This window comes from Schistocerca serialis, chromosome 1, assembly GCF_023864345.2.
Source record: "Schistocerca serialis cubense isolate TAMUIC-IGC-003099 chromosome 1, iqSchSeri2.2, whole genome shotgun sequence".
NCBI lineage: Eukaryota > Metazoa > Arthropoda > Insecta > Orthoptera > Acrididae > Schistocerca > Schistocerca serialis.
Window position 1 is genome coordinate 908,789,538 of NC_064638.1, and position 26,110 is coordinate 908,815,647.

Below are 26,110 nucleotides of genomic sequence, written 5' to 3' on the forward strand. Positions count from 1 at the left end.
TTCTGGACTTCACTTCTGGGTAGGGAGTCGTCGTTGAGCACGCAGTGTTCAATGATTGAGAGCACTACTTCTGTCTATGCTCACATTGAGACGTTATCTGAATTCTGTTCTTGTGACTGGGAGTTCGCGTTTCAGAGAGGAGAAGACAGTATTAGATTATAATAGTCAGAGAACCACCTTTTGCTGTCCTAGTGTTTGAAAGAGGTTTATTTTGTCGCAGACATGTATGAGAACCATCACTCCAACGCACCGGATGCAGTACATATGGTGATATTGCTAATTGCTTCAGCTTATTAGGGCTATAAAGCTAAACAGCTGTGATCACGTAAATTTTATTTCCACTGAGGTTGCACACCACTGTAGATGATCTTTGAAAGTAGTGTCTTCTAGTGTTTGGTACGTAGATGATGTCAGTCGTCTCGCATTATTTATATTAGATCACGTAGGCACATAAAGGGGCAGATTTGGGCAACTGATCAATCGTATTCGAAATTCATTTGTATTGTTTTATGTCCACTGGACATCAATATATAAACATTTGTAATATAAAGGGGTTTTAATCTTCAATAAATGTGAAATTGGAAACAGCATTTATCATTCGGTAGTTACTAGTTCCCTTAATCATTCATTTATGTTTATGTTGTAATTTACATGTTAAAGGGCAAGAAGGAGATAATCACCATTAAAAAAATCCTAAGATCTGCTTCATGGGGTAGTCAAACAGGGCCAAATCTTCATTTCTGCGTTAAGTATTTCTGTTGCACTCATTCACCGGCCACGGTGGTCTCTCGGTTCTAGGCGCGCAGTCCGGAACCGTGCGACTGCTACGGTCGCAGGTTCGAATCCTGCCTCGGGCATGGATGTGTGTGATATCCTTAGGTTAGTTAGGTTTAAGTAGTTCTAAGTTCTAGGGGACTGATGACCACAGCAGTTGAGTCCCATAGTGCTCAGAGCCATTTGAACCATTTTTTGTTGCACTCATTCATTTTACATCCGCCTGGAATAGCATCTTGGAACACTTGCCAGATGCCATTTGACAGGGTATATCACACTTTAACTGACGAATTAGAAATGAAAAAGTTATCGCAAGATGGGTGCTGCAACTATTGACACTCCACCAAAAACACATGAGAATGGACATATTGGAACAATGTTTGGCCCGTTTTAGGAGAAACGAACAAGATTTTTTGTACTGGTTTGTGACCACAGATGAAACTTGGGTGCACTACTATACCCCAGAGACAAAACAACAGTCAAAGCAGTGGAAACATGCTGATTCTCCGCCACCAAGGCATCAGTCTTCTGGGGTGCGAAGGGGATTCTGTTTGTAGATTCTCTCTCCACTGGAGAATACTATGCTACCCTCCTGGACAAATTGCGACAGAAGATACCCGAAATAAGGCCAGGTTTAGCAAAGAAGAAAGTCATCTTCCATCAAGACAATGCCCTCCCGTACACATGTGCCATCACCATGGCAATTTACTTAACTAAGGTATGAATTATTGCCACACCCACCTTATTCACCCGATATGGCTCCATCAGACTTCTATCTCTTCCCAAAACTGAAAATTTTTCTTGGTGGATGAAGATTCACTTCAAACGAAGAATTGATAGCCGAGGTTGACAACTATTTGTCAGACTTGGAGGAAAATTGCTTTCCAGATGGGATCAAGGTACTGGAACAGCACTGCACCAAGTGCATTAATCTACAAGGAGACTACATCTATATATATGAAACAAAGTCGTGTTAGTTGCACTATTTATAACTCAAGAACGGCTGGACCGATTTGGCTGAAAATTAGTGGAGAGGTAGCTTAGAGCCAGGAGACGGACACAGGATACTTTTTATCCCGTTCGACTGCTATAAAATGTGGTATAACAAAATTGCATCTGGCATGGAATAACAAAACGCAAATGTCAGCTAAACATCACTATAAAATGTGGTATAACAAAAATGCATATGACACGGAATAACAAAATGCAAATTACAGCTAAATGTCTATGGTTAAGTATCAGTATATATCATTAATTAAAAATTTAAAGAAATAATTTGTATTTTCTTTGAATCACCCTTAACAATGCCGCGACCAAGACAATCGAATATTTCTCGACAAAGCTGTAATGCAAGAAGGATACAAAACATTGCGAATGAAAGGACTGAAGAAAAACAACAAATTGCCTGTGAAGAGTGCCGCGTTAGTATGGCTCAACTTTATGCTTCTCAATCACAAGAGCAAAGTGAGGCAGCCCGTGAAACGGCTCGGTTGGCAATGCGAAATTGTCGAACGAACAACAATATGAGATCAACATCTAAATTGTGCGAGATCCAACATTGCGTTTGCAGTTGCTTCTTCTGGAATAGCAGCCACATTGTTAGAAGGATGCCGTACGGCTCATTCAGCATTAAAATTATCGTTAAATCTTCAAGCTATTGAAGAATCAACATGTAATATTACAAAAAACTCAGCAATGGCCAAAGTTTTATCAGCATCCAAGAACATCATCTGGGAAGAATACACAAAGGCGCCTAAACGTGCATTACAGGCACTTAACCGAACATTGAAAGATCTATGCAATGACTCGAGATGTTTTGGAGGAGCAATTATTTTACTGTCTGGCGATTTCCGCCAAACACTGCCAGTACTTCCAAGATCAACAAATGCACAAGAAATAAATGCTTGCCTCAAATCATCGAATCTACGGCGCTACGTGAAGAAACTTCAGCTGACAACACACATGAGAGGTGCATTGGTTAATGATACATCTGCTGAAGATTTCTCGGAGCAATTGCTGACTATCGGTAATGGTCGAGTACCTGTCAAAGAATCGAGCAGATTGATTTCATTTCCTCATAATTTCTGTAACTTTGTCTCACCGAAAGATGAACTTATCAACAAAGTATTGCCAAACATCATTACTAACTACAACAGTAATAAATGGTTGAGTGAGCGAGCAATTTTAGAGGCTAAGAATAAATATGTAGATGACCTAAACTACATAATTCAGAATGAGATCATTGGTAAAATGCATTCATTCAAATCTATTGACTGTGTAACAAGTGAGGATGAAGCCACCAATGATCCAATTGAATTTTTAAGCTCCTTGGATGTACCTGGGTTACCACCGCACAATTTACGCCTAAAAGTTGGCTCCGTAGTAATCATTCTTCGAAACATAAACCACCCAAAACTGTGCAAAGGTACGCGTTTGGTGGTAAGTAAATTGATGAACAAAGTTATCTGCGTGACGATATTCAAAGGAATATTCGAAGGTGAGGAAGTTCTCATTTCGAGGATCCCGATGATCCCAACCGATATGCCGTTTGAGTTTAAAAGACTACAATTTCCGATCTGTCTTGCATTCGCCATGACCATTAACAAATCACAAGGCCAATCCTTGAAAGTTTGTGGTTGAAATCTGGAATATCCATGTTTTTCACATGGTCAATTACATGTGGCATGTTCACGGGTTGGAAGATCATCTGTGTTGTCTGTTCTTGCGCCTGATAATAAAACAAAAACTGCCGTGTATCACAAGGTACTTAATTGAAGAGTGGAAGCTATGCACCAAAAAACATAAAGAATCATTAAAATACTTAATCTTTTTATTTGTATTTCCTAATAAAAAATTGAACTTAACATCCAAAATCTGATTATTTATTGGCTTCAAGGCGGAACAGAATTTGCCAGGTCAGCTAGTTGAAAAATAAAGAAAAGTTTGAGTGATGTAAGTATTTTTTTTCTTATCTGTTCTGAGAACTACTTTTGTATCCTATTTACCTGTAACCCTCCTGGCCTCAGCCTTCATTAGTCTTTGTCTTTACCATCTAGCCCCTTCCCTGATCCCATTCCAACACTACACATTCCCCTGTTCCACCACCACCAATGCACACATGGTCTTTTTACCTCTCTCGTATTCTGACTGCACCTAGCTCCCTGCCCTCTCTCCACATTGTCCCTGCGTGCACCCACAAGCAGCAATTTATGTCCCCTACCCCTATCTGCTAACCCTTATCCTCCCCACCCTAACCTCCTCTTTACCACCATCTGGTTGTGTCTCCCATCATGCGCAGCTGTTCGCAGTGTGGCTTCAGCAGCCAGAGACTCTGTGTGTGTGTGTGTGTGTGTGTGTGTGTGTGTGTGTTCTTTCTCCGATGAAGGCCTTGCTGGCTGAAAGCTCTTTTTCTGACAGTCTTTTTGTTTTGTCTACCTGTGTCTTGGCATCTCCGCAACATGATGAGCAGCAACTATCCTTTTCATAATACTGTTAAGAAAATAGATACTGTCCCCACTTCCAAGACGTTTTCGGAACACCTATCCTCATTTAATAGTATTGAAACCTTTGTTGACTTCAGCATACTTTTGTGATTCATATGTACAAGGCTGTGATGCCATAGAAACCCACTATCTTTTGTATTGCAGCACTGTTCCATTTCACTTATATTCAAGCAACAGATACCATTCTTAGGTGATGCTTTGCAATTAGTTCACCTTCTGTATCACAGAAGAATCCACTTTTTTCTCTCTCTTTTTTTTCTCAAATTCATGGCTGAGTTTAGGATAAGAATGACATCAAACGATAGGTCAGATCAACACTTTCAGAAGGCTTTGCCATTAAGCCATCACCTCCCATGCTGACAATTTAGCTATTATATGGCCTGGTATTATGACTCCCCCGTCCACAGTTAGTAATGCTAGACAGGGCACTAGATTCTACATAACACATCTTCCTTTCATGAGTCTGTTTAGAATCCGTTGAAAGGAAGACTTTCTTGTGTTCTGACTGTTTTCTAGTTACATTGGCTTAGTCATTATTTTTTGATGAGCTTCCTCCTTCTTCGCCGATGCTAAGCAAAATTTAGCAATATAATTGAGTTTGTTGCACTTGGTGGCTTTGTTTATTTTGATGTAATGCTGATTCTTCATTTCTATTTGCATCTTCAGATCTGACATCTTCTATTAGCTTTATTTTAATACAATCTCCAGTGATATGTGTCCCACAATTTCAAGTGCCATAATTATAGGTTGATTATGGTCAGGTACTCAAACTTGGAGCAAAGTTCCAATCCACTTTTCACTTACTCGATACTTCATCTCATTTAATTTAAATGCGGCCATTGCAATTATTTGCAATAGTCATATACTAACTTAGATTTATCTAATTTGGTTGTGATTAATGTTCTAAACAATTCGAAGTGTGATTCCAGAGCCTTCAAATAATTTTTCTGGGGCCCTCCAAGCTTTTGCTGCATTATTCATGTCCCTTACTTGGGAAAAAGCTTTTGCTGGTGTATTCATGTCCCTTATTTGGGAATAATTTGTCTTGTCCACGAAGAGTACAATCTCTGTGAATGAAATTTTCTGTCTCTTTTCTGGCAAGAACTGAAATTTTGTCTATCTGAAGGAGAGCGCTCTATAACAATCCACAGTTTGTCATTGACCAAAAACACCACTCCACAGCAAATTTCTATTTATAATAATGTTCTTGTCTGATGAAATTTTCAACTACTGGGAATCCATTCATTTTTAGACCTGAATGTATAACGTAAACAGCAGCCTGCATGTGCGAATGACCAACTGGTGAAAATGAAAAACTAGTAAGCACATGTAACTAACTTACAAACTGACTCCAGGTTTCCACACAAAACTTCTATTTTTAACATTTATAGTGTTAGTTCCTGGGCTTATAATCTTTTGTTGAGTGTTTTTAGCATAACTGCTCTGAAAGCTTGTGAAAGAACATATTATTTAATGAAAATCAGTATGTGCACCAACAACAAGGGGTAAACTGAAACCTGTCGGTATCAGTTTACATATCCCAACAAGACACACAGTGACAAAGCCATTTGGTTACTGACTAAAGTGGTCTCATACATAAAAAATAATCCTCTATTCAGTGTTCATTCCATTTGCCTCTTCAGTGATATGTGCGCCACTGTTTTCAAATTCCATAATGAAATCCATCAATAAGTGCTCCCAGCTACTCTTAACATGGTACAGGTATAAATAATTAAATGCTGAATTAACGTACTTGTGAGAATGGAGAAAACCTGGGGAATGTGTGCCAGCAACAGGCGCCGAAGCTCTTCTTTACGTGAAATGCTTAGATCTTCCCATGGGCAAACTAGTTCCTCTGATGCTGTTTGCAGAAAGACTAGACCAAGAACTGTTGTTTCTGGATTCTGGATCAGCTAACAACAGAAATCTTATTTAGTCATGCATGTTATTTGAAATTTAACAACAGGATAAGGAAAGGTTTAGCAGAAAGAAAACATAGTTATCTGGAGACATTTAGTGAAACACACACAACAATGTTCACCTGGATACTTTTCACTGTGGGATAAACTTTCACAAATTTTGTGCTCTCAACTAAGACTGGAAACATTATTGACAGTGTCTGCCCTTCTTAGTCACCATCAAAATACTGTTGGCCAAAAAGTTTTTGTGTGTACGAAAAAATGATAATTATTGGGACTATGATTTGTACTATACAATGTATGTGCCATTGCACAACTCCTTTAGAAAATGTGTGATATGCTGAGTCACATTTTGAAACCATTTTGCAGATCAACACTATATTTCCACTAAGTATCCTGAACCTCTTGTTCCGAACAGCCAGGCACTATCTACTCTGAAATAGCTTGCTTGTATTTCGTGTTACACAGAGACTAATTATAATGTCAACTCATCTTTTTGAGTTTGATTTCCTTGATAAAGTTAGCAACCCACATTCCAGTGCCTGCAACAATCCTGTCTAAGAACTAATTATAATTATTATGACACCACTACATAAAGCCCATTGCTGCTACCATGCATTCAGTATTGTATCCAAGTGTCAAGCTTCTTGACAGTTGATTTAAATACAGTTTCCATACGAATAGTGCACTGTTACTATTTTGTGCAAAAAGGATTATGATTTCTGCTGGAAATGATTGCCAAGTTACATAATCATAGAGCAATAGCTTTTCACATACATTATTGCACTTCCTCCACAAGCTCATCACTGTCGAGTCCATTGTGCTCCTCATCATGGACATTGTGATGTCCATGTGCATTGCACACCTTCTATCAACTCATATCTTACATCTACACAAGAAGGAGATGGAATTAATTTCGGGTGGCACCATGTCCCGTAACTTCTCACATGCATAATCTTTCAGTTGATCAAAGGATGAATTAGTCTGTACAATTGGAAGGGTCCTACTGTTGCAGTGAAAAGGATATCATTAATGTACACATCTTTCACAATGTATTGCCTGCCAGCTTTTTGCAATGTGTGAAATTTACCTTTTTGATAGCCGTGACAAAGATTTAAAACTACTAAAAAATGTAATATAGTCAGTTGAAAGTAGTGTTATATATTTCTAAGGTTGGGCACCAACCGGAGTGATGTGGCAATTTTAGTGGCACAAGGTGTGCATCCAGCTTGTAACTTCAGATGGAACACACACAGTCTAACACTGCAGCATTTACTGGACTGATGCAATGTAACTGACTTGTATGGCATGCCATGGCACTGCCAGATGAATGTGGCATGCTCAACTTTTTTCCATGTGTCACATCTGTGTCACTTGCAGTTTACGAATGTTTCTGCTTTGGCTGTGCAATTGTGTCTGTACCAAAGACAATGAGAAACAACCCCGAGTTCAATATTAAATATGTTTGCCTGGGGAAAAATATCCCTGTATTTACAATCACAGCAGTTATTAACACAGTTAACATGTATGGTCAAAATAAAGTGTGGGATAGGATTGCTAGTGAAATATGAAAGAAATACAACAATTGGAATTCATTTAATTTGTTTGTGGGAGAGAATGGATATAAAAACTAAAGTTTTGCATAAGGAGGTTTCCTATAAATCAATTCTGCAAATATTTTTAATGATTTGCTGGATCTAACATAATGACAGATTCTTTTGGTATGTTGATAGATACGTGCTTTGTTCTGCAAAGAGAATGCTCCCACTTGGGCTAAAAAAAAGTACAGAATGGATTACTCAGTTCCATAGCATTGTTTGTAGATCACTGCTGGTTTTCTGGCTTTTGATTGTGAGTTCTCAATAAGGTGGTCTACACTAGGCTACAGACAGCTTGATTATCACATCAATTTTATTCATGTCACAATTTACTGAAGTATCCAACAATAGTATCTTTGACACAAACATGACAAAAGAACAGTCAGCACACCCTCCCATGCAAAATCTGTAATCAAATGTGTCTTTATTAGTTAACTCTCCATGAGGAATACTCTCATTATACAGGGTGATTCAAAAAGAATACCACAAATTCAAAAAGAATACCACAACTTTAGGAATTTAAAACTCTGCAACGACAAAAGGCAGAGCTAAGCACTATCTGTCGGCGAATTAAGGGAGCTATAAAGTTTCATTTAGTTGTACATTTGTTCGCTTGAGACGCTGTTGACTAGGCGTCAGTGTCAGTTGATGCTAAGATGGCGACCGCTCAACAGAAAGGTTTTTGTGTTATTGAGTATGGCAGAAGTGAATCGACGACAGTTGTTCAGCGTGCATTTCGAACGAAGTATGGTGTTAAACCTCCTGATAGGTGGTGTATTAAACGTTGGTATAAACAGTTTACAGAGAATGGGTGTTTGTGCAAAGGGAAAAGTTCTGGACGGCCGAGAACGAGTGATGAAAATGTAGCACGCATCCAGCAAGCATTTGTTCGCAGCCCAGGAATTGGCTGTTCCCTCAGCTCGAACAAGAAGCACAACAATTCATATTTCAGCAGGATGGAGCGCCACCACATTGGCACTTATCTGTCCGTAACTACCTGAACGTCAACTACCCGAGGCGATGGATCGGCCACCAGGCAGCCCGTGACAGAGCACTTCATCACTGGCCTCCAAGAAGCCCTGATCTTACCCCCTGCGATTTTTTCTTATGGGGGTATGTTAAGGATATGGTGTTTCGGCCACCTCTCCCAGCCACCATTGATGATTTGAAACGAGAAATAACAGCAGCTATCCAAACTGTTACGCCTGATATGCTACAGAGAGTGTGGAACGAGTTGGAGTATCGGGTTGATATTGCTCGAGTGTCTGGAGGGGGCCATATTGAACATCTCTGAACTTGTTTTTGAGTGAAAAAAAAACCTTTTTAAATACTCTTTGTAATGATGTATAACAGAAGGTTATATTATGTTTCTTTCATTAAATACACATTTTTAAAGTTGTGGTATTCTTTTTGAATCACCCTGTATAACAATACCAGAAAAGGAAAGTTGCTACTCATCATATAGCGCAGATGCTGAGTCGCGATAGGCACAATAAAAAGATTCACACAATTATAGCTTTCGGCCATTAAGGCCTTCATCAGCAGTAGACACACACACACACACACACACACACACACACACACACACACACACAACTTGCACAAACGTCTGCAGTCTCAGAACTGAAACCACACTGCTAGCAGCAGCACCAGTGCATGATGGGAGTGGCAATTGGGTGGGAGTAAGGAGGAGGCTGGGCAGGGAGGAGGAGGGATAGTATGATGGGAGTGGTGGACAGTGAAGTGTTGCAGCAGTTTAGATGGAGGGAGGAGAGAAGGTGCGGAGGGGGGGGGGGGGGGGGTAAGCAGCAGAATAGAGAGAGAAATAAAAAGAAATTGAAAGACTGGGTGTGGCGGTGAAATCACAGCTGAGTAGTGCAAGAATGGGAACAGGGAGGGGCTGGACCGACTCTCCACAGTTCCTGCCCCTTTACCACATGGTGCCCTGCTCGTCACTATTGATGCCACCTCCCTGTATGCTAACATTCCTAATGCCCATGGCCTTACTGCTATCGAACACTACCTTTCTAGATGCCCTATGGATTCCAAACCAACAACCTCCTTCCTAGTCTCCATGACCAACTATATCCTCACCCACAATTACTTCTCTTTTGAAGGCATTACCTGCAAACAAATCCATGGTACAGCTATGGGCACCCGCATGGCACCATCCTATGCTAACCTATTCATGGGCCATCAGGAGGAATCCTTCCTAAAAGCCCAGAATCCTAAACCCCTCACCTGGTTCAGATTTATTGATGACATATTTGCTATCTGGATTGAAGGTGAGAACACCTTATTTACATTCCTCCAGAACCTCAACAACTTCTCCCCCATTTGCTTCACCTGGTCCTACTCAGCCCAACAATCCACCTTCCTAGATGTTGACCTCCACCTCAGAGAAGGCTACATCAGTACCTCTGTCCATATCAAGCCTACTAACCACCAGCAATACTTCCACTTCGACAACTGCCACCCATTCCCTACCAAGAAGTCCCTTCTGTGCAGTCTAGCCACCCGTGGTCATTGCATCTGCAGTGACGAGCAGTCTCTCTAAAATACACCGAGGGTCTCACTGAAACCTTCACTGACCGTAATTATCCTCCCATCCTTGTACAAAAGCAAATCTCCCGTGCCTTATCTTTCCAGTCTCCCACCACTCCCAAAGTCCCACAGTCCGGCCACAGAGGAGCATTCCCCTCATAACTCAGTACCATCCAGGATTGGAGCAACTAAATTACATTCTCCGCCAGGGTTTTAATTACCTCTCGTCATGCTCTGAAATGAGAAATGTCCTGCCCACTATCCTTCCCACCTCATCTACCGTGGTATTCCGCCATCCAAGGAATCTATACAATATACTCGTTCATCCTTACACAACCCCCGCTCCCAATCTCTTACCTCATGGCTCATACCCCTGTAATAGACCTGTCCCATACACCCTCCTACCACCACCTTACTCCAGTCCGGTCACTATCATCACATATCCCATCAAAGGCAGGGCTACCTGTGAAACCGGTCATGAGATTTACAAGCTAAGCTGCAACCAGTGTGCTGCATTCTATGTAGGAATGACAACCAACAAGCTGTCTGTCTGCATGAATGGCCACCGACAAACTGTGGTCAAAAAACAAGTGGACCTCCCTGTTGCTGAACATGCTGTCAAACATGATATCGCTCATCTCAATGACGGCTTCACAACTTTTGCCATATGGATCCTTCCCACCAACACCAGCTTTTCTGAACTGCACAGGTGGGAACTTTCCCTGCAATACATCCTACGTTCCTGTAACCCTCCTGGCCTCAACCTTCATTAGTCACTGTCCTCACCCATCCAGCCCCCTCCCTGTCCCCATTGCAGCACTACACAGCCGTCATTTTTTCACCACACCCAGTCTTTTAATTTCTCTCCTTTCCGCTACTTACCCCCTCCCCCCTCCGCACCTTCTCTCCTGCCCTCCGTCTAAACTTCAACAGTTCACTGTCCGCGACTCCCACCATACTATCCCTCCCTCTCCCCGCCCCAGCCTCCTCCTTACCCCCACCCAGTCGCCACTCCCATCATGCACTGGTGCTGCTGCTAGCAGTGTGGTTTCAGTTCTCTGAGACTGCAGACGTGTGTGTGTGTGTGTGTGTGTGTGTGTGTGTGTGTGTGTGTGTGTGTGTGTCTACTGCTGATGAAGGCCTTAATGGCCAAAAGCTATAATTGTGTGAATCTTTTTGTTGTGCCTATCGCGACTCAGCATCTCCACTATATAGTGAGTAGCAACTTTCCTTCTCTGATATTGTTACATTCCATCCTAGATTTTCCATCATTTAATCTCATTATATGTTTTGTGAGAGGAAAAGCTCCAAGTGCAGAAAAACAATGAAATTTGCAGTCGTCTTCTGGCAAAGATTTTTGATTCCAGTAGCAGGTGTGCACATCCAAACAATGCTTCATTGAAACAACTTATTTTTAATGTTTCTCTCATCACTGTAGCAGTCATATTCCTCAACATCAGCTGATAAAATTACTCCATTTGCACTTAAAAAAATAAGAAAACTTTGGATTGGAATTACAAAATGTAGATTTAACAGGATCTTTAACCCTGATTCATTTTCCAGTGAAGCAAAACTGTATCTGGTAGATTCCATATTACTAGTAATAATCAGCTGCTTCCTTTCAGAATTATTAAGTTGGTGTCGGCAAATTGTGAAGGTATACAATTTTTGTGAAGTTAAATTCAGGATTTTTTCCCTAAAGGTTCATAGGTGAGAGGTTTTATGTACACTTATGATCTTATACAAGATTAGTGAAAGTGTTATTTATTAACGTTCCGTTAAAGAATATGCTTAAAATAGCTGAAAGGTCTGAATGTTTGCATATACTGTCATATGTTAGTACCAATATTTGTTTGTGTTGTATTATTATTTTGTTTGAGATACTCCTTAGATGGTGACGGCAGTTAGAATTTGCCAGCAGATGCCGTTATGTCCCTAGCACATCACGGAATTTCCAACACTGCACGGCTGCTAATGGGGCTCCTCAGGACAGGAGCAATGAGTGTCACCAAGGAAGAAGGTGTCTTAAGAAAACTAGAATCAAATGAGAAGCAGTTAATTTGTTTCAGTGTTACACAGAGGTCCACACAAGTCATGAATGTAAACATTCATGCAACGAACATAAACAGAGATATAATCCCGTTACACTTACTTCTAAAGCATGGAAGAATAATTAATACTTCAAGATCAACATTGCATAGAGAATATTTTTTTTATGAATTTGCTACCCGGAACCTTTTCACACAGTGATCCTGGGGTGAAATATGAATCTATTGCAAAGAAGTTGGATTTACAAACAAAAGAAGAAGAAGAAGAAGAAGAAGAAGAAGAAGAAGGAGATTTATAAAAAGAGTAAAATATTATTTTCACCTGGATTTTGATCCTACTGCAAGATTTCTTGAAGAATACATTATTTATGGATATGCCATTCAGTATTAAAGAATATTGCACTATTTCTACATGAAACACGAGTATGTGAATTACTGATAAGAGGCTACATCATTACATATATAAAAAACTGTCATACAATACCAAGATTAGATGGGTAGATCACATAACTAATGAGGAAGTACTGAATAGGATTAGGGGGAAGAGAAGTTTGTGGCACAACTTGACTAGAAGAAGGGATCAGTTGGTAGGACATGTTCTGAGGCATCAAGGGATCACCAATTTGGTATTGGAGGGCAGCGTGTAGGGTAAAAATCGTAGAGGGAGACCAAGAGATGAATACACTAAACAGATTCAGAAGGATGTAGACTGCAGTAGGTACTGGGAGATGAAGAAGCTTGCACAGGACAGAGTAGCATGGAGAGCTGCATCAAACCAGTCTCAGGACTGAAGACCACAACAACAACAACAACAGTGAACACAGCCAGGCAAAGTAAGAAAGGTCCCCAACCGGAGATGTTTGGCCGCTGGGTTGAAAGTATTATTTCGGTTGAAGAAACATTGGGCAACTTGTATGTCGGTGGTGGTGATGGTGGTGATGATGATGATAGGAGAATGAGGAAAAAACAGCACCCAGTCCACAAGCGGAGAAAATCCCCAACCTCACTGGTAATCGAACATGGGCCCGCTGCATGGTAGGCAAACACGTTATCGCTCAGCTAAGCAGGTGAACATTTACGCCATAGAAGAATTTATATGCAAGTGATATAAATGTTCATATACTACATCGATAATTAATCTAATATTGCATATCTGAACTGAAGACAATGTTTAAATACTTATTGTTATCTCAAAGAAGACAAGAAAGTTATTTTTATAGGTAACATGAGTAAACAAGCTGTGTATGAACAATCATCAAGAAAATAAATATGCCTTTAAACATTATCCAATATTTTTGAAACCAAACATTAAATATAATGAAGATTTTCAGCACATTGAAAGTAATTAATAAGGTTTCTTGAGCAAAATTTAACCAAGACACGTATGTTCAAAGTAATCACAGAAGATTCATATGCACTAAAACTTCACTGGGAGTAAGCTAAATCTATGACAAGAATAGTTCAAGAACGAAATGACAATAGATTGCAGTAGCTGGGTTCCACTAAATTAACATCGGTTGACAACCTACATCTTGCTGCAAGCTGTTTCTACACAACACAGCCAGGTGGTGCAGTAAGCAGTCAAATGAGCATCAACAAGTGATGGAACAACACAGACCACACACAGCAACTGCAGCCAAGGCTGTGAGACAAAAGCAGGCAACAGGTGCATTCGGTGTCTCATGTACAACATCCCAGCACGCTTTGTTAAAATCCAGAGGTTCTGTCCCTTTAGGACCGAATATACTGTGAAGTGATTTCATAACTGCAGGTAACTTTAACAGTTAATACAGTGAATTGATTAAGTGAATACCCAATTACAAAGCCAATTTGTCTATCAAAGTTCAATTTTGAAATAAAATAGGTTGATGGAATTTTGTTCACTAGCAAATGATACACACAGAAGAAAAATACATCATTTACTGTTAGCGATGTCTTAGTAAAGTTTCAATACCAATATTGTGTCTTTATCATTATGAGATTGACATAATGGCTTTCATATACAGATATGTACCTTTAGGAGAAATTATGCAGGTGATTTCAAACATAAAAACAGAATTAAAAGCAGAATTCAACATAAGTTTTTCAAATACAGGGAACTATCTAACGCAGATGATAAATTTGAGACTTGCCGCAGCCAAGGGAGTGTGCAATTGGGCGTTTGTGTGTTTGTAAATGTGTATACTATAGCTGGAAAAAGGAATAATGCTTAAAAGCTATGAGAACTTTGTTTTCTGTATGTGTTACTATGGTCCATGCACCACTCTGTTACAGGTGAGTGGTTACGTTTCCCTTGTTTTATATACTGATCCATCCAGGAATTTCCTTTCCCTTATTTTATGTACTGCTCCATCCAGGAATTTCCGTTATTTTGAAACTTGTAAATGATATAAATGAGCATTTAGATTTAGTAGAGCTTACAGGCAACAGTAACTACATCTGCACTATTAGACGTTGTTATCTCATTAAGTAATGATCAAAATAAGAGTGTTACTGCATAGTGTGCAGACATTAATGCTCGTTTGAGCTTTGGTTACGTTATATGCGAAGTATGCAAACAATCCGATGACCTACATTTTGGTCATAAGAAGTGCGTGCTCCATAGGAGGAATTATTACTTTAAAAATTATGCTTAGTGCTGTGATGAGAGAAGTTTCTACAATTGTGGATAATATTTTATGTTTAACAACAGCACAAAACTTTGGAATTTTGCGGCAATGAAGCAAGACGGTCCACTTCCTCATGGTCAGGGAGAAATGAGAGACAAACACGACACATTGTGTAGCTGACACACCAATAGAGCCTAGAATTATTACATGATGTGACACACCAATACTGACATTAAATATTACTGACAATACAGACAGAACGTGACAATTATTATGAAAATCCTTGCAAAGTGACCAATGTGCCATTTCACAATTTTGGGTACTGAAGTATCTCCAGAATCTTCAAAACATGGTTAGTCATCTGGATGGAGCAGAGAGGGAGGCGAGAGGGATAAACATTTGGAACTGCAACGATTTAAGAATCTATTTTTTAGAATGTTTCACAGATAACAACCACATGGGAGAATGAATGTAAATGTGAAGTGGTCCGAGTACCTTTTGTGCCCTGCTTAGGGGGCAGCTTTTATTAGATATGTGCTGTGATGGATTAAATAATCTGAAAACTCATGAGGAGTCTTAGTATTAATTGCTATTGTGGTAAAGAAACCAGTTTTCCATGCCCTTTAAGTGATGTGCACCTGTGTGGTGTATATTGACAAAGTGTGAAGGAGTGGGAACTCGTGGAGAGTCTGAAAATGTGTACCGTGGTCTTAGAGCTCTGTATCCTCTGTCAAGGAACAATTATTTCTTTCCTTGCTGTAGAGAAGTACTAATTTATTGGTGATTGTCATGGTCTTTGTACCATTTGCAGAGAAACATTATTTTTCCCTGCAACTCATAAATGCTAGTTTGGCTGGCTGGAATTTGCTCAGAGAGGAGAATCCCTCAGAAATGGTAATTCTAATAGTAGTTCAATGTCAGAGCAAACAGAACATCCTTTAAGAGTCATTCACTATTTGAAGCAAGCACAATGGTATCAATCCCTAATAAGTTTAACTTAACGATATTGTATAAGTAAAATGCTCGTGTTTATTTTAAAAAAAAAAAAAAAAAAAAAAAAAAAAAAAAAAAAAAAAAAAAAAAAAAAAAAAAAAAAAAAAGGGGGGGGGGGGGGGATGAAAATTTTGTGGAAAAAAATGTATTATATTCTACAGATTTAATTTATTAAATGCCAAACTCTGGTGAGAATTTATATGGTTTCCTACTGGGTGATAATTACTGGTGCAGGTTTTGTACATAGGAGTTTGTAATATATTTTAATGGGAGGTTAGTTTAATTTAACTGGTGCAGGTTTTGTACATAGGAGTTTGTAATATATTTCAATGGGAGGTTAGTTTAATTTAAAGGGGAAGCCACAATGTTGGGATCACAAATTTACTTCAAACTTTGTATGCCTTTAGTAGGCCATTCAAATAAGGTAATGTGCAAGTAGTAAGGTGCACTACTTTGGCAATTCCGAGAAAACTGCAAGAAAAGTTTCACATGTCTATTATGTATCTGATGTACCTGTGCATAGATACATTAAAGTTAAAGGTGATGAGCGTTTGAGCTTTGTAAGACTAGCGTGTAGGAGGTGATGGTTAGATTTCCACTCAAACTTTAATAATGACTATACTTTTTTTTTGGTCACTGGTGATATTATTTAGTTTATATGACACTTGGGAGATAATATTACGCAAAATAAATAAATAAATAAATAAATATGCATGAAGTTTCAATTTACGTTTTCCATCCTGGAATGTGTGATGCCGAGAGCATATCTTACGAGTAATTGTACATTACTTTTCTGGTCCGTCACATTGTCACTTACTATATAACTGATCGCAAATAACTTCATTCGCATAATTATTGAACGAAGTTTGACTTGGGTTTTCCAAGGCTGTCCCTCATCCTTGAAAATTTAATTACAAATAGTAAACAGTCAAATAAAAGATGAAATTCACTACAACTTCATGAAAATTCACCCTTTTTTCATTATATTACCTCTCAAACATCATATAAACTAAATAATGTGACCAACGATGAAAAAATATACATTAAAACGTAAGTGGTAGCGGGATTTGAAATGCTGCTTTGTCCACAACCTGGATGCAACACACGAATGCTAACTACTTGACCACAATGACTTCTTACAACTATTGACAAAATTTAGAGAACAGGCATTTGAAGGTGACTGTTGAACGATTTTGCTGCTGCTGACATATATTGTGTGTAAGGACCACAAAGATAAGATACGAGAAATAAGGGCTCATACAGAGGCATACACACAGGTTTTTTTCCTTGCTCTATCTGTGAGTGGAAGAAGAAGGGAAATGACATGGTACTCACCGCCATGCACCATATGGTGACTTATGGAGTACCGTCAAACGGGGTGATTTCGGACACCGGGGCAAAATCGGACAGTATGGCTTATTTCCTCTTTGCCATTGCATAGAAACAAAGAGTTACATATTTTAACATCCGTGAGCCAGTTATTTTAAGTGCAAGATTGCATTTATTGCTTTCCACAACTTTTATTTTGCGTCAATTGTTTCCCTAGGTGAATAATTGATGAACAGTTTCAGTGTTAAAAATCCATGCATTATCGTAAAGTGAAAACTTTCTATTGATGCACCGAGCGGGAAGTTATTGTAACCATAATTGTCGACATGCTCAGTAGCTAACAGTATTGAGACAATTTCTTTACAAGTTTGTTGAGTTCCTCATGCAATGTTATAAAATATCGACAGTTTTTGTAAAACTGTGTACAGTGTGGGGTGATTTCGGACAATGCCAAGAATGTATAAGAGCAGGAGAGGTGCTACAGTAAGGTGTAATTACAGTAAGTTATGGAACTTTTAGATAAAGCTGTTCGTGATATTCAGAATGGTAAATTATCGTACAGAAAAGCGTGTGATTTGTATGGTATACCTAAATCAACCCTACAAAATAAAATGCAGAAAGCACATCTGAAAGAAATGGGAGGACAGTCAGTGCTAAATAAAGAAGAAGAAGAAATGTTGAAGCAAGGTATCTTGAGGGCTGCACACTGGGGATTTCCCTTCACTTAATTGGATATTAGATATTTAGTTAAAGGCTACCTTGATAAATCTGGCCGAAAAGAGAAGAAATTTCATAATAATTTGCCAGGAGAAGAATAGGTGCATTTATTCCTCAAACGACAGTCAGAAGATCTTTCCATTTGCTTAAACGAAAATATTAAATGAGCTCGTGCAGAAGTGAACAAAAAGACTGTTAAGATGTTTTTCTCCAATATCAAGGCAAAGCTGGAAAGTCTATTGCAAAATAAAAACTTATCTGTAATTTATAAAATTCATTATAGCATTCCATATCACTTATTCGTAACAAAGGGCTACCTTAAAATGTGTAAAATGTCACCAAAATCCAATAAAAAGCATGTAGAATTTAAAAAAAAAAAAAAAAAAGGCAGCAACTGTCCGAATTCACCCTCTGTATAATGTAACTTTGGACAGAGACTTAAAAAACACACGTGTCCAAAATCACCCCATTCAATGGGGTGACTTCGGACGCTTTATTTAACTGCCTCAGATAAATATACCTACACATACACTTTCTGGTTCTGGGATATTTTATTCGTTACACATATACCTTACGACTTCCATAACAATCAATTTAATCTAACAATATATACAAAAGTTACAATCAAAATAACGACAAAACCATCCAAAATCACCCAGTTTGACGGTATTGATGTAGATGTAGATTTAAGAACAGAAACACACACACTCATTTATATGGTACCAAGAAACATGTCTAATACACTCACTGTTAGTATACAGACAAGTATGTAGTTTGTTAATTATTTTACTATAAACATGCACAACAAATTAATTGAATGAGCCATAAGAATAAATCATCTGGTGGCAGCATCCATTATAGTCGCTTACAAGTTGTGACAGGTGGCAGTGATTCCAAGTCTGTTTCATGACCAAGCAGCAATAACAGCATTGATTCCTTTGCATCATATGTATCACCTTGGACAATTATGTTATTGTAAATAGTGATATTTAGATCAACATAAATACGACATTAAGCAAACCAAATTCAGTGGGCAGTATGAGGAAGGGTAAGCAGCAGCAGCAGCTTACTTTGTTTTATTGTGCTTCAGAATAATTTACACACACAACTACCAAAAATAACACTCAAGATGGAACAATGAAATTTATGGATTTGTGCATGTAAAGGGAAATGCATGTGACAGATCATATTCTGCTTTATGCAAGAGCTCAGATTTTGCTGCCCTGCCACGGTTCTTTACCAGTTTCACTTACAAAATGATTACCAATTGCATCTCTGTTTCTTACAGCTGACAGATTCCTTCTACTTGATCAAAGTTTGTGGCAGAGCCAAATTCTTTCTCAGTAAATGTGTCTTCTACTTCGTGACACCCTGAACATGATATGCTTTAGTTACACCAATAGCCAAGACTCAGTTACCCTATATTAGATTCAATTACCACATATCAACAGCAAATATACATTTTCACATTCATTGTTTGTCGAAGCATAACCATTCGTTTGACAACATTACAACAAAAACAGTTACTGAATTTTTCGGAATGAAACTGTTAACATAGACAAGAAAAATGTCTCTCTCTCTCTCTCTCTCTCTCTCTCTCACACACACACACACACACACACACACACACAGACACACAAAGTAAGTTAGCTAGCTAATTCTGCTGCTGGGCCTGTGATCATATCCAGTTCTACAACGAAAATAACTCTTAGTGCAATGTGAACTTAAAATACAACTATAACTGACTTCATAAAGCACATATGAAGGTTATACATAAGCCAGAACTCCACATAGCACGCAGTCACAGCATGGAAAGTGGTGTGTCATAACTTGCTGTGGCCAAATGTCAAAATTTATCACTTATTTATTCGGGACTGGAAAGAGATATGGCTCTCCTCCCAGGTTAAAAACAATTTCGACATGTTAGCTACATTTCATACTCACCAATGTATCTAAAATGCACCAAATGTAAACTGGCTGACAACTACACTTTTCATAACAAACTTTTTGAAATATGTACAGTACTTACTTAATTTTCAAATGGCAAAATAACTATAAGCGATTTCAAAAAGAGAGCCAGTTCTTTATAAAGCTGCAAAATCAGGCAGTAAGGTAAGAAAGAGCCAAACTCTTTTAGTTTCCTCAAAAATGAATGATAAAATTTGCATAGCAGAGAACACGTGTATCCAAAAACAGTGCTTTTAATTTTTTCTGTGAAAAGTAGAAGTTCTACTGAGAAACTTACTACAGAGATGGAAGTAGCTTTGCTTCATTTACATAAGTCTTTAATTAAATTGACTCAAGCTAGAACACCTTCATCATATGAAGAAGACACAGTGCATGCCAAGCTACTACGGTGTATCTACCATGCCAGTTGTCATATCACCAGTCTACATCAGTGAGGCCCTGCCTAATATTGATAATTAAAAATTTTTCTTACATTACAAATGGAAATAAAAAGCTGGTATTTTCAGAAAGGGGTGGGGTGATGAGAGGGAGCAGCAATTTGTCAACAAGTTAAAAGACAACTTTAGACACAAAGAAGGCTAGTGATATTTAGACACTGACTAGAGATGAGGAGAGATGTTAATCATACGATAAACGAGCAAGAAACAGAAGATTAGTGTTTAACATACAGTTAATGAGCTAACACGCTTCGCAAAACATCTAAGGTCATAAGCGCCCAGTATAGAACCACAGAATGCTGGGATAGCGAGGGTAAAAACCGTTTTGAGGTCAAATACAGAAAGGAAGAAAAAAAAAAATCCAAAACGTCAAGACATTATGGAAGAGTATCTAAAAGACGTCAACAAGACACCAGAGTCACCAGGTAGAAATCAGATCTCTTTCGTCATATTACTGCTTTTTAAAAAACTTAATACGCGAGCCACAGGTCGCATGTCTCCCGCAAAATGTCCGTCAAAGCGGGCGACAGCCCGACCCCGAGACGTAAGTGGCTAAAATAGGGGCAGAGGATCAGGAAATGTCTGTTAATGGCTAGCTACATAAAGGACAGCTGGGTGCAAGGTCGCCACTCAACAAGTGGCGGTGACTAAAGGGGCAGTGCCCTATTCGCAACTGAGCTAACATTACTTCCTCACAGCTAGACGGCCGGGAGGAAGTCGACCAGGCTGTTGGGAGAGGTTTGACTTCTCTGAGTTTGTTCCCATGAAGGGAGCACCAATGGTCATGCCAAAGTGACGTGATATGCCAATAGAGAAAAGTACGAATATCTTGCGAGGGAACAGAGTAGGACGCGGGCCGACCGAGATGGACTGCGGCCTTGGTTGCAACATCAGTAGCTTCATTCCCAGGTACACTAACATGGCCAGGAACCCACATGAACATAACTTGGCCTCCCCCATCCGGGAACAAATGGAGGCAGTCCTAGATCCATCGAATGATGGGGTGGATTGGATCTGGATCATCCAGACTCTGAAGGGCACTGAGGGAGTCAGAGCATATCACACAGCAAGTGAGCTGGTGCCTCCGGACATAGTGAAGAGCCTGATAGAGAGCAAAAAGCTCTGCGGTAAAAATTGTACACTGGTCGAGAAGCCGGTATTGAAACTTATCTCCCCTGACGACAAAAGTACAGCCAACACTGTGGGCGGACTTGGAACCATCAGTGTACAAAAATATGCTATCGGCAAGTTGTGAGCAAAGTTCGAGAAATTTGCAGCAATAGGTCAGTTCGGGAGTTGAATTCTTTGGGAACGAACTGAGGTCAAAATGAACACAAACCTGTGCCTGAATCCAAAGTGGTGAAGGGCTCTCACCCATTTGGGAAGTGGCAGGAAGTATGAACTACAGCTGCTGAAGCAGGTGAAATGTACATCTCGTATTGGTGGTCAAGAACATCATCAAAAAAAGGGTCAAAGGTTGGGTGGGTTGGCATGGAAGAAAGCTGACATGCATACCTACTGATTGGATGTCACGCCGGTATGACAGTGGTAGTTCACCGGCTTCTGCGTAGAGACTGTCAACTGGGCTAGTATGGAAGGCACAAGTGGGGAGATGGATCCCCAAATGGTGTACTGTATTTAGATGGCGTAAGATAGACTGAAGTGCAGAAAAGTAGACAATGCATGCATAATCTGATTTTGAGCGGACAAGAGATTGATAGAGGTGGAGCAGGACAGTCTGGTCAGCTCCCCAAGAGGTACCACTCAATACACGAAGGAAACTGAGGGACTGGGTGCAGCGTGCAGCCAGGTAGGTCACGTGGGGAGACCAACTGAGTTTCCTATCAAACGTAAGCCCTAAGAACTTTGTAGCATCCACGAACGGAGAGCATTTTGGCTCAGCTGCAAGGACAGTGGAAGAAACACCTTGTATCACCCGAAGTTGACGCAAACGGATTTGGCAGCAGAAAAGTGGAAACCATTTGTGACACTCCACGAATAAAGATGTTCCAGATAACGCTGAAGGCAGCATTACAGGAGACACGTACACTGGGAGCTGCAATAAATAGCAAAGTCGTCAACGAAAAGAGAGTCGGAAATGCCAGCTGGAAAGCAGTCCATAATTGGGTTGATGGCTACGGCAAAGAGGACGACACTCAGTACGAAGCCCTGAGGCACCCTTTTCTCCTGTGAAAAAAGTGTGGGATAAGGAGGAACCCACACGTACCTGGAGATCTCGGTCTGTTAAAAATTCCCAGATGAAAGTGGGAAGATGACCGCGAAGGCCTCATGGGTGCACAGTACGTAGAATGCCTGTCCACCAACAGGTATCATAGGCTTTTTCCAAATCAAAGAATAGGGCCAATGTTTGTCGCTTCTGCAGAAAATTAAAAATTATTCACGATGAATGTCGACAGGGTGATGAGATGATCAACCACTGAGCGGCGCTTTCGGAACCCACACTGGGCATTAGTGAGAAGACGGTGTGACTCCAGCCACCACACTAATCGACCATTGATTATGGGTTCCATCACCTTACAAACGCTGCTGGTAAGGGGAATTGGATGATAGATGGAAGGAAGAGATTTATCTTTACCACACTTAGGTAGGAGAACAATAATAACTTCACGCCAAAGTGTGGGAAATACACCATCTGTCCAAATATGGTTGTAGGTATTGAGGAGAAAGGGTTTTCCTGCAGGATTAAGATTCTGCAGCATGAGGACATGGAGTGTATCGGTGTCCAGGAGCAGAAGACCTGGATGAGGAGAGAGCACATTCGAGCTCCCTCATAGTAAAAGGATTATTGTAGCATTCTCGATTCAAAGAGAGAAAAAGAGATCGCACGATTCTCCTCCGCCTGTTTGCAAGGAAGGGAAGGTAGGATGGTAGTGGGTGGAGCTTGAAGCCTCTGCAAAGTACAGGCCCAAAGTGTTGGAAACATTGGCAGGGTCTACTATGACGTTTCCCGCCACAGTCAGACCAGGGATCGGGGAGTGGGCAGTAGTCCTGGAAAGCCGGTGCAGACCACCCCAAACAAGAAAGTACGGAGTAAAACTGTTGAACAAGCTGATGAAGGAAACCCAGCATGCTATCTTGCTTTCCTTAATAGTGCGACGGCACTGTGCACGTAGCTGCTTGTAGCGGATGCAGTTCGTTAACGTAGGATGACGGTTAAAGACATGAAGCGCACGTCATCGGGCACGAATCGCATTGCCGTACTCCACAATCCACCAAGGGACCAGGACCCAACAGGGAGAAGAAGTAGTACGAGGGATAGAGGATTCGGCAGCCGAGAGAATAACGTCCACGAGGTGCTCGACCTGATCATCACAGTTGGGATATGGCTGTTCGTCAAAGACTGCCAAGGAGGAATATAGCCTCCAGTCAGCAAGAGAGAATTTCCAGTGAGCGGGCCACTGTGGTGGGGTACGACTGTACAGGCGAGTCACACTCGAGTAAGTATCGGAAAGAGCACATTACTCGAGACGTCGAGCAAGCTGGGCAGAGCAGATCGAGAGATCTAAGTGGGAATAAGCGTGTGTGGAATCAGAGAGAAACGTGGCTTCGCCAGTGTTAAGGCATACAAGATTAAGATGATTAAGTAGATCTGCCAAAAGGGAACCTCTCGGGCAGGCGACAGGCAAGCCCCAAAGAGGATGATGGGCATTGGTGTCACCGAGGAGCAAAAAGGGTGGAGGAAGCTGAGCAACAAGCTGCATCAGGTCCACCCTAGTGACAGCAGAAGATGAAGGGATATAAATGGTGCAGAGGGAAAAGGTAAATTCGGGAAGGAAAACACGGGCAGCAACTGCTTGCAGGTGTGTATGCAAGGGGATAGGAAGATGACAAACATCATCTCATAGCAGCAGCATGACCCCCACCATGAGCAGGAATCCACAGCGAAGTAAAATGGGAAAGAGCAAAATAGTCTTGAGGATGTAGCTTGGTTTCTTGGAGACAGGCTACAAGCGGACATTGCGATTGCAGAAGCAGCTGGAGGTCTGCCCTGTTAGACTGAAGGCCATGGATATTCCATTGTAAAAGGGCCATAAAATTTAGGAACATCGGATAATGAAGAAGAAACAATCACCTTGATGGCCGCTTAGGGTGAGCTATCGAGGGAGAATGGTCGCTGGAATCCACAGGTGGAGAATCTTTGTCCATCAACTCAGTGGGATCAACGGAGCTTCCCCGGTGTCAGTCAGTTGAAAAGGACTGACGAGTCAAAGAGGGATGATGAGTCGAAGAGGGGGAAGACTGTTTGCCTTTGGATGATTGTTTTGACTTTTGGGGATTGGTTGAAGAGCCAGATGGTTGCAAACTTTAAGTACGCAAGAAATCTTTCCAGGAATAATCCTTTTTGAATTGACGGTTCGCTGGCTACGTTGCAACCACCTTCGCTGGTGAGGGCAAAGAACGGGTAGCAGAATCTACAGTCCATGAAGCAGGAGATGGAGTGTCAGTTTGAAGGTGAGGTGACTTTGCCACCATTGAACAGATCTGTAAGTCACAAGTTTGCGTAGCCATGTTTTTCGTGGGGCGGGGAGAGGCTAACACGGTGCTGTAGCTTCCAGACGAAGGGACATTCGGTTTATGGCTCACCAACAGTTTCTGAGCAACAGGAAAAGGTACCTTCTCCTTCACCCTTATCTCCTGAACAGCCTGCTCATCTTGACAGACGGGACAAGAAGGAGAAGAAGCAGCATGTTCTCCATGACAATTAACCCAGCAGGGGGAAGGAGGTGGACAGGCGCCCTCGTGTGCATCCCTATTACAAGTGACACATTTGGCTGCATTTTTACATGATGTGCTGGTATGATTGAACTGGTGGTATTTATAACACCTCTACATATTGGGAACGTAAGGGCGCACAGAGATGGCTTCATAGCCTGCCTTTATCTTGGTAGAAAGCGTTAACCGATCAAAACTCAGGAACAATGTGTGAGTGGGCACCAAATCAACAGCTTCCTTCTTCATAACTCTATGAACAGCAGTAATGCCCTGATCCTATAGATAATTATTTATTTTGTCCTCCATCAAACCATCCAACAGCCGGGTGTAGATAACACCTTGGGACGAGTTAAGTGTCCTGTGAACCTCCACTTTTATAGCGTATTCGTGGAGGAGTTGGGCCTTCAGTAGTTTCTGGGCCTGGAGAGCACTATCAATTTCCAAAAGCAGAGTTCCGTTGCGGAGACAGGAGTATGACTTCACAGGGCTGGCGATGCCATCCACGCCTTTCTGTATAACAAAGGGGTTTAAAATAGCAAAAGACTGGTTTTCGTCTAAACATGACACTACTAGATATCGAGGCCCAACAGGAAGAGATATTGAGGCAGGAGCCTCATTCCATTTTCTTTTATGTGAAACACTTGGAGAAAGAGAAGGAAAAATCAGTCATTGTGAAGAAATCCCCCATGATTGCCAGCATCTCCGATGGCGTGCTCTTTCCAGCAGGGGCCCTCCAAAGGGGAGCCCCCCCGCCGTAGGTGATTGTCCTCACCTTAGGACACACCTCCCGAACGACAGACAGAGGGACCAATCGCCAGAGAAGGAAGGTAACAGCTCAGGCAATCACCCCTCCCTGGGCCTGGCCTGTACCAGGGGGTACGTGCAGGCCCTACATGCCAACCTGGGGCTGGGAATTACCCGTTACCCAGTCTCCTGC

The 26,110-nt window shown here is 40.8% G+C and overlaps 1 protein-coding gene across 3 annotated transcripts in view; it reads right to left on the bottom strand.

The window, feature by feature from the left end:
- Nucleotides 1-26,110, bottom strand: part of LOC126412065 (exportin-6-B) — a 357,950-nt gene that overhangs the window by 258,139 nt on the left and 73,701 nt on the right. For all 3 annotated transcript variants that reach the window (XM_050081474.1, XM_050081465.1, XM_050081456.1), the window contains one exon: nt 6,031-6,190. In XM_050081474.1, coding sequence (XP_049937431.1) covers nt 6,031-6,190 — 160 coding nt within the window. The remainder of the gene's footprint in view (nt 1-6,030; nt 6,191-26,110) is intronic.